The 16,142-nt window shown below is 41.3% G+C and overlaps 1 protein-coding gene across 1 annotated transcript in view; it reads left to right on the plus strand.

Moving 5' to 3' along the window:
* The window catches only part of LOC122540887 (eukaryotic translation initiation factor 3 subunit J), a 29,127-nt gene extending 12,985 nt beyond the window's left edge, over positions 1-16,142 (plus strand). Inside the window, exons 5-8 of the mRNA XM_043677123.2 lie at positions 1,658-1,772; positions 10,108-10,272; positions 11,473-11,546; positions 13,914-16,142. Of these exons, the coding sequence (XP_043533058.2) occupies positions 1,658-1,772; positions 10,108-10,272; positions 11,473-11,546; positions 13,914-14,030 (471 nt within the window). The 3' untranslated portion in view covers positions 14,031-16,142. The remainder of the gene's footprint in view (positions 1-1,657; positions 1,773-10,107; positions 10,273-11,472; positions 11,547-13,913) is intronic.

Below are 16,142 nucleotides of genomic sequence, written 5' to 3' on the forward strand. Positions count from 1 at the left end.
ATCTAAAAGAGAAGAAAAATTCTTTAAAATGTTATGTCCCCTAATTTAATCTCCTCCACAAATGTAAACATCTTCCTGCTGAATAACCAATCAAGTCCTCTTTAAACTTGTGAATGGTGAGTTTGCAGTCTGTGCCTGTGCACTGCACGCAATCTTCAGGACGTAAGTTTCGTTCAATATTGTTTCTTTAGAGTTGCAGGTAAGTGAAGATTAGACTCTTAGTGGGTGTATGGTATGTTTCACGAGGGCAAATTACTTCATGCAAAGTGCAAAGGGCTTAACAATGTGTTTTAATAATTTCAGTCCTCAATCTTGTAAACTCCAATGGGTATAGGCCCAACCTGTTGTCTTGAGATCCCCAAATGAGTGCCACTTTATCACATGCCTTTAGCAATTCAAGTACACCACGTTGTTTATGTCTGCCAGGCTTGTTGATTTCTCAAAGAACTCTCTAAATGAATTAAAGATTATTTCCCGTTCACAAATTCACGTTGACCCTCTCTGATCCATTGTGATTTTCCGAATATCCTACTAAAACCTCTCCATAATGGACGCTCTCAATTTCCTTATGACAATTCTTAGGCTAGGTAGCCTATAGTTTTCACTCATCCCTCCTCTCTTTTTGAATAAGGATGTTACTCTAGCTATTTTACATTCACTATTTTCCGATCTACTGGGACCCTTTCAGAATCAAAGAAAGTTTGCATGTTTTTAACCAGTCAAACCTTTAATCTTATTAGATTTTGTTTTTTCTTACACTTGGTTAAAATAACTGAAACCGCTGTTCCCTCATGATGCTTTAAAATCTGTTTAAATGAATGTAGCTGGACAGTAATTCAACTCCCAATATGAAACTTTGATTTTGTTGTTTTTAAGATTTGCACTTAGAGGTTCACTCAACATGAATGGTGAACATACTGTCAGGTCATTATAAAACCACAAGTGGTTAACGAATATGCATTCAAGAGGAGAGTCTAACATCCTTACTCAGTCTGAACTTGTACATGATTCCCATGCCATATCAATATGGTTGACCTAATTTTCTTCTAAGATGATTTGGTGAGTCCCTCTTTTTTTGTGGCAATGAGCCAGCAGTTCAGGAAAGCAGCTACCATTATAACCATCTCATGGCAACACTGAATGGATAATAACTGCTGGCCTTACCAGCAATGCCCATCTGCTGACAGTGAATTTTTGTTTTAAGTTATTCTTGTCAGAGAGGGAGAGGGTTAGGCAGACTTTTAGATTAGATTAGATTACATTACAATGTGGAAACAGGCCCTTCGGCCCAACAAGTCCACACCGACCCGCCGAAGCGCAACCCACCCATACCCCTACATTTACCCCTTACCTAACACTACGGGCAATTTAGCATGGCCAATTCACCTGACCCTGCACATCTTTGGACTGTGGGAGGAAACCGGAGCACCTGGAGGAAACCCACGCAGACACGTGGAGAACGTGCAAACTCCACACAGTCAGTCGCCTGAGTCGGGAATTGAACCCGGGTCTCTGGCGCTGTGAGGCAACAGTGCTAACCACTGTGCCACCGTGCCGCCCACTTGGGGAAAGTAAAAATGACTGATGCAATGTGTTAATTGGAAGAACTTATGTTTTGTGTTCTGCCTATCCAATCCTGTGTGCCTCTTGCTTTCAGTTGGAGAAAGCAGCCGCACCAGTAGAACTTTCACCAGAGGAACAGCTCGCAGAAAAACTTCGACTAGCAAAGCTACAAGAACAGGCAGACCTGGAGGTAGCAAAGGACACATTTGGTAAGTTGCAAATAAATTTAATAAGCTCATTAATGTTATTTTGTCTTATTCTGCATTGGTGGAAGTTCCGATATAATTATCAAGTTTGTAAACGTATGATTAGGAGCAGTAATATACCATTTGGCCCTTGAGCCTGCTCTGCCATTCAATAAGATCATGGTTGATCAAGTTGTGTTTTGAATTTTACAGTCCCACCTACCTCTGATTAACTTCAGTTACTAACAAGATTCTAACTCCATCCTGGTGGCATCAGCAAGCACAGTTTTATGTAATATCTTGCAAAATGAATTCTGGAAAACCAAGTACAGTATGTCTGCAAGCTCCCCTTATCCACAGAACATCTTCTTCAAACAATTCCAGTAAATTGGTTAAACCTGATTTCCACTTCACAAAACATTGTGCTGACTCTTTTAGATTGTCTAGTATTTTTTAAGTGTCCAGCTAAACATTCTTAATAATTGATTCTAACAATTTCCCACTGTACACAGTAACCTACTGGCCTGTAGTTTTCTTTTTTCTATCCTTTCCTTTCTTGAATAGAGGTATTACATTTGCTATTTTCCAATCTTTTAAAACATTTCCACAATTTAGCAAATTCTGGAAAATTAACATCAATGCATCTACTGCTTCATTAAATTGGAGAAGGTTTAGAAAGGATTACCAGGATGGTGCCAGGAATAGAGGATTTGAAATCTAAAAACAGCCTGGAACGTTTTTCACTGGAGCACAGGAGGTTGAGAGTGACCTTATAAAGGTTTATAGAATCACGAGGGGTATAGATAAGGTCTTTTCCCTAGGATGAGGGGATGTTTTTATGGTGAGAGGGCAAGTTCAAAGGGTATGAGGGGCAACTATTTTACCCGCTGGTTTGAATGTGGTGGGTGCAGATACAGTTAGAACATTTGAAAAATATTTGGATAAGTACACTTATAGGAAAAGTTTGGAGGGTTATGAGCCAAGCGCAGGCAAGTGGGACTAGTTTAATCTGGGAACGTGATTGTCATGGACTAGTTGGACCGCAGGGTCTGTTTCCATGCTGTAATACTTTGACTCTAAGTCCATCAGGATTCTGAATCTTATCAGCCTGCAGCTCCATCAGTTTGCTCAGCACCACTTTCTTGGTAATTATAATTTCACTAAGTTCCCCTCTCCCTTCAATCTCCTGATTATAGATACTGCTAGAATATTTTTGTGTCTTCTATAGTAAAGATAGCAAAGTATTGGTTTATTTCATCTCCTGTTTCTTTATTATCTGATATTAACTTCCAAATCTCACTCTGGAGTTGAGGGGTCAATTACTAAGGGACACAGTTTAAAGTGTGGGCTGCGGGAGTTTAAAAGAGATGTGAGGTAAGTTTTTCACAGAGTGGTGAGTACCTGGAACATGCTGCCACAGGAGGTGGAGACATACACAGTAGCAACATTCAAGAAGCACATGGACAAGTACATGCATAGGAACGGAACAAAGGGATATTGATCCTGTAAGTGAAGACAGTTTTAGTATGGAAAGGCGAAATGTGTCGGTGCGGGCGTGCAGGGCCAAATGGTCTCTTCCTGTGCTGTGCTGTTCTTTGTTCTGTGCATTCAATAGCCACCTTATATATGCTGTGTGCATTCATTTATTGAACACAGCCTCTTGAAAGCTATCCTTAGCATTTGGCAAGAGGGAAGAGACCTTGGAGTGCAGGTTCATAGCTCCTTGAAATGGAGTCTCAGGTAGATAGGATAGCGAAGAAGGTATTTGGTATGCTTTCCTTTCTTGGTCAGAGTATCAAGTACAGGAGTTGGGAGGTCATGTTGTGGCTGTACAGGACATTGGTTAGGCCACTGTTCGAATATTGCTTGCAGTTCTGGTCTCCTTCCTATCAGAAATAAGTTGTGAAAGTTGAAAGGGTTCAGAAAAGATTTACAAGGATGTTGGAGGATTTGAGCTATAGAGTCATAGAGATGTACAGCATGGAAACAGACCCTTCGGTCCAACCCGTCCATGCCGACCAGATATCCCAACCTGCCAGCACTTACCAGAGGGGAAAGATATAAAAGAGACCTAAGGAGCAACTTTTTCACGCAGAGGGCGGTGTGTGTATGGAATGAGCTGTCAGAGGAAGTGGTGGAGGCCGGTACAATTGCAACATTTAAGAGGCATTTGGATGGGTATATGAATAGGAAGGGTTTTGAGGGATATGGATCAGGTGCTGTCAGGTGGGACTAGATTGGGTTGGGATATCTGGCCAGCATGGACGGGTTAGACCGAAGGATGTGTTTCCGTGCTGGACATCTCTATCGCTCTATGAACAAGGTCGGTGGGAAAGGAATTGAATCCCAGCAATTTGTGAAGTTGTTCAATTTATGCTTTACAATTTGTTAAAATGAGCAGGAAACTGGCTTGTATGCTATGTTGTTAGTAGGAAAGGCTCAGCTATAGTACCCTTGACTTTAAGAAAATTAACTGATTATGTTGCCTGCTTTGGCTGAGGGAAGACACCACATCAAAGTGGCAGAAGGTGTGCACTCTACTGTTGCCAGTGGAAGGCTTTTCTTTTTATTACAGTAGGAGATACTTGCAGGGCTATGGGGAAACGGCAGATGAGTGGGACTGTTGGATAGTTCTTTCAAAGAGTCAGCATAGGTACAGTGCCCCAATGGCCCCCTGTGCTATACAACCTAGAAATTGTGAATGCTGTGCTGTATAATTGTGGTAAACAGTGATGCAGTTCTTCTGCCGTTCTGTAGATGGAGCTAAAACACCATAGACTCCTTGATAATTGGAGTTGTGTATTGTGTCCTTGTGATAGCACCTAGGTTCACATTTAATCACATGGTAAGGTTTGAAGCTACTTCTGGATTTAGAGGAATTGGATTTTTCCTTGTGTTTTAAATCTTTTAGTTGCTCTGATACAGTGCTATGTGGCTACAGTCAATCCCATGATTTAAGTATTACACTTGGTCTTTTAAAAAGAAGCAGGCTTGCTGTACAACAATGATATTACTACCTTCTCCCTAGCACCCACCCCCCAATTTATCTCTCCACCCTGGAGGCTCTCTGCCTCTGTTCCGGATGAAGGGCTTTTGCCCGAAACATCGATTTTCCTGCACCTCGGATGCTGCCTGACCTGCTGTGTTTTTCCAGCACCACTCTAAACTCTCGTTTCCAGCATCTGCAGTCCTCACTTTTGCCTAATTGATTTTAACCTTACTGCGAATCCTCTTGCAAGGATGCCTACTTTGAAGAAGTTCTCCTCCTCTCTCCACAAGAATCTATGAGCCTCTCTCTCTCCCCAGGTCATCTCCTCTGCCCTGAAGCTCTTAACACTTCAACCCCAGGGCATACTCTTTGTTACCTACAATGATATTACGGTCAGTGCTGAAAATACACAGCAGTACTGGGCAAGTTTAAATTGCAGGTGACAATTCAGAGGAAAATCATTCCAGTACACTGGAGGGACAGATTCAGAGAGGGTTGCTGTTGTTTGAGTTTCAGCGGTACATCTGGTAAATGGTGCTCACTGCTGTGACTGAGAGCCTGGTGGTGGAGGGAGTAAATGTCTCTGGATGTGAAGCTACCCCCATCCAGGCAATTGGGGAGTATTCCATCACACTCCTGACTTGTGCCTTGTATGTGGTGGGCAGGCACTGAGGAGTCAGGAGGTAAGTTACTCACTGCAGTACTCCTGACCTCTTCTAAAAGCCTACTTTCATGTTTTTCTTTATCAAATCACAAATCAAATAAATATTCTTGAACTGTTGAGTTAAATGGGTGGTGCACAAGGCCTGAGTGTCTGCTGGGCAGGAATAGTGGAACTGATTGTAATTGGCTGCTACTTGCTCTTGCGAAAGGATCCATAAAGTTTTCAAAAAATAGCAGAGCCCTTGGGTATGCCTTTGATATTCATCTACATATAAGGAAACAAGTCTCCCATACCTCTGTTTGAAAAAAACTACTGAGCTCAGATTTAATGTGGTTAAATAAGACTTCATATTTGCAGCAAAGGTACTCTGCAGGATTACTGCTCACGTTGTGCACTCTCAGATTCTGGTTCTGCACAAAGGCTTGAATAAAAGTTGACCAGTTGCTTCAGAAGCATTCATTATTGAGCCGTCAGGGGGGCTGGCTGAATAAACCCTTAACACGAAGTACTTCCAGAAATATATCATTGACCCCATGTTAATAGAGCCTTTGGTTTTTGGTGTTCCTGCCAAAAATAATCAGCTGACTCCTGGAACAAGGAGTGAGTGTTATGTACAGTGGAGGAAGAGGGCCTGATTATAAGGTTTGTATAATCCCACTTTGGAAACTACAGTATGGGTGATTTATCATGCATTAACTAGAACATTTTATATGGTGTTTAAGCTATATCAGTTTCTCCAATAAGAAAGCTCTTTTGAAAGAAAACTAAACAGAAGTACAGAAGGCCATGTTACAACATAACTGCATCATCTAATATAGCAGTTAGTGAGAAGAAAAAGCCTATAAAATCAAACCATGTTCCTCAAATGTCTCAAACAGCCCGGATGCAGAGAATATCTTAACCACTGGTTTCCAGGCCTGTAGTGTTCACTTAAGCTTTGACCGCAGCCTGTTTCCAGAATGGCAGAGAAATCATGTGGAACTGAATGGCCTTGAGTTTGTATTCCTTAACAAGTGCTGTGTATAATTGCTTTGGTAAGACCATGTGATTGATTTTGGAAGGCAGAAGGCTATGGATATTGTAGCTACCATTATCAACCGCTTATCATTGAGTCATACAGCACGGAAACTACTGAAACTACTAAACTAGTTCCACCTGCCTGTTCCTGGCCCATACGCCTCCAAACCTTTCCTATTCATGTACTTATCTAAATGTCTTTTAAACTTTGTAATTGTATCCCCATTCATCACTTCCTCGGGAAGTTCATTCCGCATGCGAATGTCCCTTTGTGAAAAAGATTTGCCTCTCGTGTCTTTTTAAAATCTCTCTCCTCTCACCTTAAAAATGTGCCCTCTCGTCTTGAAATCCCCCATCCTCGGGAAAAGACAACTACCATTAGCTCTATCGATACCACTCATTATCAGAGAGGCTCTGCTTTGATCCCACTTGCTTTAACATAAATGGTCACTGTTGTGGCTCACAGCTGACTAATGGGTCAATTATGTGTGATGCTTGAGCGCTCAGGTGTTGCAGAAATGATTGAGGTGAAGGTCAACTTTGTGCAGTTAATAAAATTGCAGGGACAGCCCAGTTTGTCAGTGAGCCAAAACACTGAAACACCTTTTGTGTTATTGTCAGACTGTTTTATTCCTTTAGAAATAAACGAGACCTTCTTTAACTGTCTTATATCAATCTCCTGACAAAAACTGAATCTTTGGTTTAAAAATCTGGACGTGAGGCAAGATCAGAGTAGAAGTGAGAATTCTGTGGCTTTTGACCTTCTGTAAGTTGACAGCATTTCTTTAGGAATTGTGAAGAAATGTGTGTTGCACTAAACTAAGAAAGGTTTCTCCATCTTTAATCCTGAAGTTGTCTTGATTTTAATAACGAGGTGAGTCTCTGATAAACAGTGAATGCCATAATTGGAAAACGATTAGCCCTTAAATTAAATTCCTTGCTTTGTGATTCAGCTGCCCTCTTCAGATTAGTGAACCAGAATATTATCTTTGCAAGTTTCTGTGTTACAGTACTTTGAGAATTGGTTATTTTAATACCAAACTGAACCAGGTTGTATTGGATTACTGCTGTACAAATAAGCTGAAATATATGACGCTTTTGTTTCAGTGTTTAATTTCTGGCAGGTTTGTGCTAGAGATACTATCATTATTCCAGACAGGGACCTTGAAATTTGAATCTGACTGTGTCGATCATCTGAACAGCCAATAGGTGACATGGAACTTGCTCAACCTGACTTTGACCTCGTACAGCAGCTGTTGTGAAATAGAATTTGTATTAATCCAGAACCTCATTGCATCTCTCAAATCCAAGACGGGTTACCCCAGACCTCCTAACTTCACAAGGCCAGTGTAGCCTGCAAAGCATCACTACAAACAAGAATCACTTCATTTTCAGTCTTGCAAGCTGTCACACATTAACTTATGTTGAAAGCAGATTTGTTGGCATCAGGACTGCAGGGTGGGGTATTTTGTGATGGTCTGAATGTTCAACAGCTGTCTCCCTGTGAGCATGGGATGGAAATGTACTAGTGATAAACTGAGTTCTCTGGGAGTTAAATGCAGCGGTCAGTTCAAATGTTAGAATGTTAAAGAAGCAATGAGGATAAAACGGAGAGGTAAAGTGATATGAAGTCGCCATAGTACTAGTGGTCCATAGGGCTGCTGTATTTAGAGAGGGATGACTGGTAGTGGTTTAACCTCAGGGTAACCATGCTAAGGTGCAAGGTTGAGTCTCTCATGGTAAGGGTAGCATGGTGGCACAGTGGATAGCACTGTTGTCTCACAATGATAGGTACCCCAGGGTTCAATTCCATCCTTGGGCAATTGTCTTTGTGGAGTTTGTACATTTTTCGCATCTCTGCATGGGTGTCCACTCCAGGCTCCTCCCAAAATCCAAAGATGTGCAGTTTAGGTGGATTGGCCATGAGTAATGCGGGGATAGGATGGGATGCTCGTCGAAAGGTCAGTGCAGACTCAATGGGCCAAATGGCTTCTCTCTGCACTGTAGGGATTCTGTGATTCTTCTAACTTCAACCATGCGGGCATGGGACCCATGCTGTTGGCATCATTCTGCATCGCAAACCAACCATCTAGCCAACCCTCCGGGGTTGAGAAGAGAGAATATATAAAGACCCGACAGCAATTGCAAGTGGTCTAATACTTGTGGAATGTTTTAGAGTATTTTATGACATAGCAATGACTAATTCTAAAGCATTTTTACTTTTTGACAAAAATGTAATTTGTAATTGAGACTTGTATATCAATATCTAAGAGTCCTTTTTTTCAATAGAAGTTATCATCTTCAATGAAGCAGAAAACATAGAGTTTCAGTTTGGAGATGATTGCTTTAGCTGGGCATCAAAGATGGACATATGGAGGGCGGGTCAATGTGTGGCCATTATACAACACAAAGCAACCAGCATATTTCTAATGATAGACCTGCCTTTATATGTGAACCCATTTGAGTGCTCTGACCATAACCAGATTTACACTATTTGATGCTGGGTCATGTTAAATCTGTGAATAATTTATGACAAGCTCTACTATAGTTTCCTTAATTCCCAGAGAAATTAGCTTGAGAATATTAAACCCCTGGTGGTTATATGTTGGTGTATTTTACTGCAATTATACCAGCCAGTTAAGTGAATGAGGCATGAACTCTTCCCTCCTGTAAATCCAGCTGAGTTGATTGTGCCGTTTGCTGAAACTGCAACCTCTCCAGGGAAGTGTTACACACAGCTTTGAATCCAGATGTTGGAATAATGTCGGATGGAGGGGAAGGAATGAAATGTGGTATATTCACCAGTGAGCAGTTGAAATATGGCCAAAGGAAAGCTATTTTCCAGAACAATCATTGCTGGAATTAATGTGAACGAGTAATGTTGTAAGGTTTTAGTACTTGGGAGTACTTTGTGCTGGGTATATCCATTTTCCTGCTCTCATGTCTTGATCTAGGGGATTAGCCATAGCATTTCTCCACTGTGTTATAAATCCTTGATTCTCTGTTCGGTCGCTGTCTGTATCCAAGGCAACAATCATGGATATTTGGACACTAAGGGAATCTAGGGATCTGGGTGACAATGTGAGGTTGAGATAAATCAGTCACGATCTTATAAATTGGCAGAGCAGCCTCAAGGTATCAAATAACCTCCTGCTCCCCTTCTGTTCATAAGGGTGGTGGTGTAACCTGCTGACCTGGTTACCAAATGAATTACTTTAAACAAGCAAAACAAAGCATTGCTGTTGTCTTCACAGTTGAATTTGGGCAGCCTCACTCTAATACCTAGCCTTAGTCTCAAAGCTAAAGGAAGTTGATTGAAGATGTATTTTAAAATCATAACTTGTTTGCAAACATTGCGAGGACTTAAATCAAATCAACTGATAATTTTCCATTGATGATTGCAGAACTCAGTATTTTGGCTGAAAATTGTTTTCGATGTCCTGAAGTGGTTGCAAATGCTGATTTCTGTTGCATGTGTGACCACGCTAGAAGTTCAAACCACAAATATTTGGATAATGTACTTTTTGTACTTTGCTACAAAGTTGGTTACACACACAGGTTTTTACTTCGCAGTTGTTCTCTCTCCACAGTGGGTACAATGATGGGGTCACTTGGCATGGGTGTGTATGGTGCAGGAATTTGGAGGCTTATCTGAAGTGATTAAACTTTTGTGAAATGTCACCTTGCAGGCATCAATAATGTATCACAGTTTGGAATCGACTCCATGTACCCAACCACTAAAGAAGACTTTACAGAATTTGGAAAGCTTTTGAAAGAAAAAATTACGCAGTTTGAAAAGTCTGTGCATTACGTAGACTTCTTAGAGACCTTACTTCGAGATATTAGCATTTCATGTAAGTTGATCCTTTGCAAGTGCATTAATTATTTTGCTTGTCTTATCTGAATTGGCCTTGAGCAGGATCCAGTCAGTACACTACCAGAGTTTCCTAACTGAGTTACTCCTCATCCCACAGAGATAGGGGTTTTCTTTCCCCTCTGTATCTCTGTGTTGCCAGAATCCAGAAAGCTTGAATGTAAATTAGTTTAATTGCAGCTTGCAGACAGTACAGCAGTGTGTCATTCAGCCTTGTCATTGCCAGAGTGTGCTCTCCACACAGGCCTTACTGGTGATGCACCATTCCATGAAAGTATAGAAAAGAAACACTGAACTCTCATCCTCTACATACCTTCCATTCTCTTCAGTCCGTTTGTTTACCCTTAAACTGCATCACTGCTGTTTACTTTAACTGGATAGAGGTTTCGTCTGAAATCCCTTTTAAATTTATTAATAATTATTTTATAATTTTGGACCCTAGTTTTGGACATCCCAAATATATTTGTCAAATCATTTTGTAATCTTGTAGAGATTAGTTGTCCTTTCTAAATGTTTGCTGACAGTGTGGGAATTGACACCAATTTACCCCACACTGCTGGTCAGCCTTCCGTTTCCTTTCCAGCATTTTGCAAGTTTACAAGATTATCTGAAACTTAAAGAATCTGCACTTACTGGTGTGTCCCACTCTCTGGGTCCCCTTAGTGAGTTAGTGCATTTGAAAATTTTGATTTTATTATTAAGTACTGAATTATTTAAAAACCCATTGATATGTCGTAGCAGTGTCAAAAAGTGGATCCCTATCTGGGGCATTGTTGGACTTGAGAAACTGAAAACAACTTCAAAAAGACCGAGCAGCAGAGATTTGCGCCTCTCGGTTGTTGGTGTTGAATAAGCATATTTCTCACATGGAGCTTAGATTAACTTGAGGCTACTCTGCTCTGTGCAGAACAGACTTAACCTGGAGAATTTCTTCCTACAGATCTAGATGCAAAATCCAATCCCAATCATAATCCCCCTCCCTTGAAGCAACACGTGCAAAAGTATTTCTCTCATTGAGGCTTGGGGTGCAGTTCTGGCTGTGTGCATTCTCTCTGACTGGGTTTCATCAGGCTGTTATTTTTGAATGTGGTTGAAACTCTGTTCATTGCTATAGTTTTTCAACCATTTATGTTTTGGCTGTGGTAGCTGGAGGAACTTAGCTCTGTGACCTCTCTTGCAGTGGAAGTTGACGATTTGAAAAAGCTGAACAACTCTTTGACATCATTGTGTAGTGAAAAGATGAAACAAGAGAAGGTAAGGAGACACCCTGGGGGTCGTCCTCTCTCCCTCACCCCTGCCCCCCCTCATCAAAAATTGACTAGGATCATAAAGTGGTGTATTTGTTAAAAATAAGTGCAAGGAATTTATAGCAACAGAAAACAGGAGTGGGCCATTTAACCCACCAAGCCAGTTCTGCTGTATGAGATGATTGTGGCTGATCCTCCCACGCTCTAATCTCCCCATATCTCTTGACCCTTTCACCCTCTATAAATCTGTTTCTTTCTGAAATGTTTGTGACTTGGCCTCCATAGCCTTCTGTGACAAGTGTTTTCCATAGTCAGCCCCCTTTGAGTGAAGAGATTTCTCCTTGTCTCCTCGGCCTATTGTGTACCCTGAAACCATAACCCCTCATTCTGCAATGCCCCCACCCTGACAGCGTGAATGTCATCCCTGCTTATGCTCTGTCCAGCCATGTCAGAATTTAATGTTTTAATCCTCCTCTCACTCTTCTATTCTCCAGGAAATACAGGCCCAGTGCGAAATATTTACAAAACATAATTTGGGCAGTAACTAGAGCCACGTTACATTTTGCACAATGGGTAGCTCCCTCAACTGTAAAGAAGGTGGTAGTGAGTTCTAGTCAAATTGTAGAGACTTAGAGTCATGAAAATCTACAGCATGGAAACAGACACTTTGGTCCAACTCGTCCATGCCAACCAGATATTCCTTATCTGTGTAACCTTCCGTAAAGAACTCCAGTAGAATAGGTGGTCAAACATGATTTCTGTTGCTATGGGCGGCACGGTGGCACAGTGGTTAGCACTGCTGCCTCACAGCGCCAGAGACCCGGGTTCAATTCCCGCCTCAGGCGACTGACTGTGTGGAGTTTGCACGTTCTCCCCGTGTCTGCGTGGGTTTCCTCCGGGTGCTCCGGTTTCCTCCCACAGTCCAAAGATGTGCAGGTCAGGTGAATTGGCCATGCTAAATTGCCCGTAGTGTTAGGTAAGGGATAAATGTAGGGGTATGGGTGGGTTGCGCTTCGGCGGGGCGGTGTGGACTTGTTGGGCCGAAGGGCCTGTTTCCACACTGTATGTAATCTAATCTAATCTTTGACTAAACTGTTACCTCTAATTACCTTAAACTTATCCAAGTGCCCTGCTACAACATCTTCCATCCTCACATCTGACATTTCCCCTGTGATAGATGTTAAGCTGTTTAGCCTGTAGTATCCTGCATTCATTCTCCCTTTTTAAATAAAGGCATTACATTTGCAATCCTGTCTAATGGGACCTTCCCTGAATCAAGGGAGTTTTGGAAAATTAAAACTAATATGTCAACTCTCACAGGCCACTTCTTTAAAGACCCTGGGATAGATCCACCAGGACTTAGGCATTTATCAGTATGTGGCTGCAACAGTTTACTCAGTGCCATTTCTTTGTGATCTTTTTGAGTTCCTCTCTCCCTTCGGTTGCCTGATTTGGTTTGTTTTGTGTTACTATTCTGTGCTTTCCAATTATAAGTGGCCTTTTAACCAACTGTGCCATGACGACCCCAATAACTAGCTGTTTGGGACCCTACAGTTTATGGTTTTGACGTTGTCTTTAGGGTGGGACATCATATTAATTCAAATTAATCTCTTGAATCTTTAACACCTAGTTCTGTTCACCCAGAATTGATGTACTCACTCATTTATATTGGCTCCTGGCCCAACAGTACTTCACTTAAAATTTTCATTTTTCTGATGAAATAACTCTTTTGGCATTGCCTCCCCCTAAAGGGCAGCGCGGTGGCTCAGTGATTAGCACTGCTGCCTCACAGCACCAGAGTCCCAGGTTCGATTCCTGCCTTGGACGACTGTCTGTGTGGAGTTTGCACATTCTCCCCATATCTGTGTGGGTTTCCTCCCACAGTCCAAAGATGTTCAGGTCAGGTGAATTGGCCATGCTAAATTGCCTGTAGTGTTAGGTGCATTAGTCAGTGGGGAATGGGTCTGGGTGGGTTACTCTTCAGAGGGTCGGTGTGGACTTGTTGGGCTGAAGGGCCTGTTTTCACACTGTAGGGAATCTAATCTAATCTAAATTCAGTAACCTCCTTGAAACCTGAAGCTTTTGGAAACTATTTCTAAACTTCCACCACTCCAACGTTTAATTGCCTAATCATTCTTAGCCATGCCTTCAGCTAGAATTCACTCCCTTAACCTTTCCACCTGCTGTCCCCAACACCCCGGAAGATGCTTTTTTACATTTCTTTCTGACCAAGTACTTGACCAGCTGTCAGTTGACAGTTAATTTTTGTCCAACATCCCTCTTGTGAAGTATCTTGGGACAGTTTAGTAGCTTTAGTGAAAGTTGTTCTGGCTTGTGAACAGACTTTTGACTTCTAATTTCTTTGACCTTTTAGCAAAGCAAAAACAAAAAGAAGAAAAAGGCCCCCGTGCTTGCAGGTGGATTTAAAGCAAATCTGAAAGATGATCTTGATGACTATGGTTACACGCAGGATTATGATGACTTCATGTGATAGTGTCCTGTGACCCAGGCTTCTTCCAGCATGTTTTTTGCAGACAACCTCCTGGTTTCTTCTTGAGCTGCACAGAACCTTCTATTGTTATGGAATCGGCTAGGACTACAGATGCCAATGATAACACCAAATTTGTTACTGGTACCATAATTATACATTGTTGCTTGTCAGTGACACTATGTGGACAAAGCAGCCGCATGGATTTGGGAGGGAGTGGGGGTGTGTGTGGTGCAGGCTGAGTTCAGGAGCGAGCAATATATATTTGAAAAAATATGAAGTCTTGCAGTGTCCATGCCTCAGCATCTAGATTCTGACCTGAGCTGATGTAATATCACGTTTATTGTGATACAGTAAAATTGCAAAGTAAGATTACTATTTTTAAAATTTCTTGAATATTGCCTGCTTTTTCCTTTCTTTGGAAACTAAAATGGACTAAATAGACATTCTGATTTTGTGCTGATGTTATGCTTTTGGTTGCTGGGTCAGTCCGCCTTAAAATCTCAATATTCACATGGTCCCTGAATTGGGACCATAGGGTGCTGGGCATGTGACTTTCCTGTGTCATTATTCATGTGACCACACCAGGGTTGAGCCTGAATGCTCGTTCATTTTATTATTTTCCTTCTCCCAACTTAAAACCAATCTCCAAGTGCAGTTAACCAATTTTAACAGTTTATTAAAAGTGCCATGGTTTAAACCTACTGAGGGAGAGGCAGGATTTAAGAGACTATTTAGAGTAGGAGGTCCCTGCATGTCACTGTTTTGTATGGTGAACTGCAGGTTGAGCTTAAGGATTTCATGATCAGTAGCCATTGTAGATGTTTGATCCAGCCTCCAGTGTACACAATACTGCTATGGCTCAGATGCTGGATGGATCATTGAATCTATATTCAAGAGTAATCTTTTTGCTGAGATCCTGATCGAGGCCCACCTACTCTTGGGTGATATAATAAAAAGTAAATGTCATTCTAACAGTACAGAGGTTCTCAATATTCGACCTTGAGTCAACATTACAAACACACCTGTGTGTGTTGGGGTTTGCTGTGTAGAAATTGACTGCTGTGTTTCCTCTTCAGTATGTCAGAAATGCTTTGAGCTATAAAAGGCACTTTGCCATAATTCGAGGCTGAGAAACTCTATAAGGCAAATCTTTTTAAGGATGAATGATCTCTAACTGGTCAAAGTAGGACTGTAGAGAGGACCTACTCATGCGTGTGGATAGAATCCAATGGAATTGGCTGACACCAATCTCCCCCCTCTGCCTCCACCTTGTTATCTCGGCTGAAGAAGGGTGACTACCTGAGGGACAGCTGTTTCTGTTTATTAACAGAATCACATGCTTGGGTTTTCTAATGGACAAATACAGCCCATTTAATGGTCACATCAGCAGTTTGACATTAAACTAAATGGCCCTTTTTTTGTTGAAAGTATTGGATGGGAAAGATGAATGCTCCTTGAAGTGTTTTTGAATCAATGTATTGCTTAATGAGGGTGAGAGCAACTAATTAATTTCTCCCTCCTGAAGGCAAGTGACTTGCACTAATGGAACTGAAGTGCAGAATCTTTTTAAAATCTGCTGGAGTGGAAGAAAGGAATTTGTGGCCTTTTTATTTTCACTTATACCATTTTTTTGATTGGGTTGGGAGTTTAGTTTAAAAACATTTCCTGAACACAGATAAAGATGTGCTTTTTACTTCAGGACAATCCTTTGTAAATGGTTAAGTGCACATAAATGGGCATCAGTACAGTAAATGCTGCACTTTGCACAGATTCTACATTGATCATGAGGTTTGGTTGCAACCCAGTGTAATTGCTTGGAAATATGCATTATTTTTGCCATCCTGTTGCATTGTGTAGTGGCACTCTGCAGTCTTGAGCATACACAGGTAATGGGAATAGTTCTTGTATTAAATATATATCTCCTCCCCTTTCCCAGTAAATTCATATTTATTATACAAAACAATTTCTCACTTGTCTGCAAAAAGGACAATTTATACAATAGATGAGTAACTTATTTTTACATCTCATCTATTGATTAGTTGGGAAAGCTTATTAATGTAAACATAATTGGACACTTGCCATGTTTTAGGACAATAAATGAATATAATGTAA

This window comes from Chiloscyllium plagiosum, unplaced genomic scaffold (assembly GCF_037043375.1).
Source record: "Chiloscyllium plagiosum isolate Xiang-an unplaced genomic scaffold, Cpla_swu_hap1 HiC_scaffold_39, whole genome shotgun sequence".
In the NCBI taxonomy this organism is placed as follows: domain Eukaryota; kingdom Metazoa; phylum Chordata; class Chondrichthyes; order Orectolobiformes; family Hemiscylliidae; genus Chiloscyllium; species Chiloscyllium plagiosum.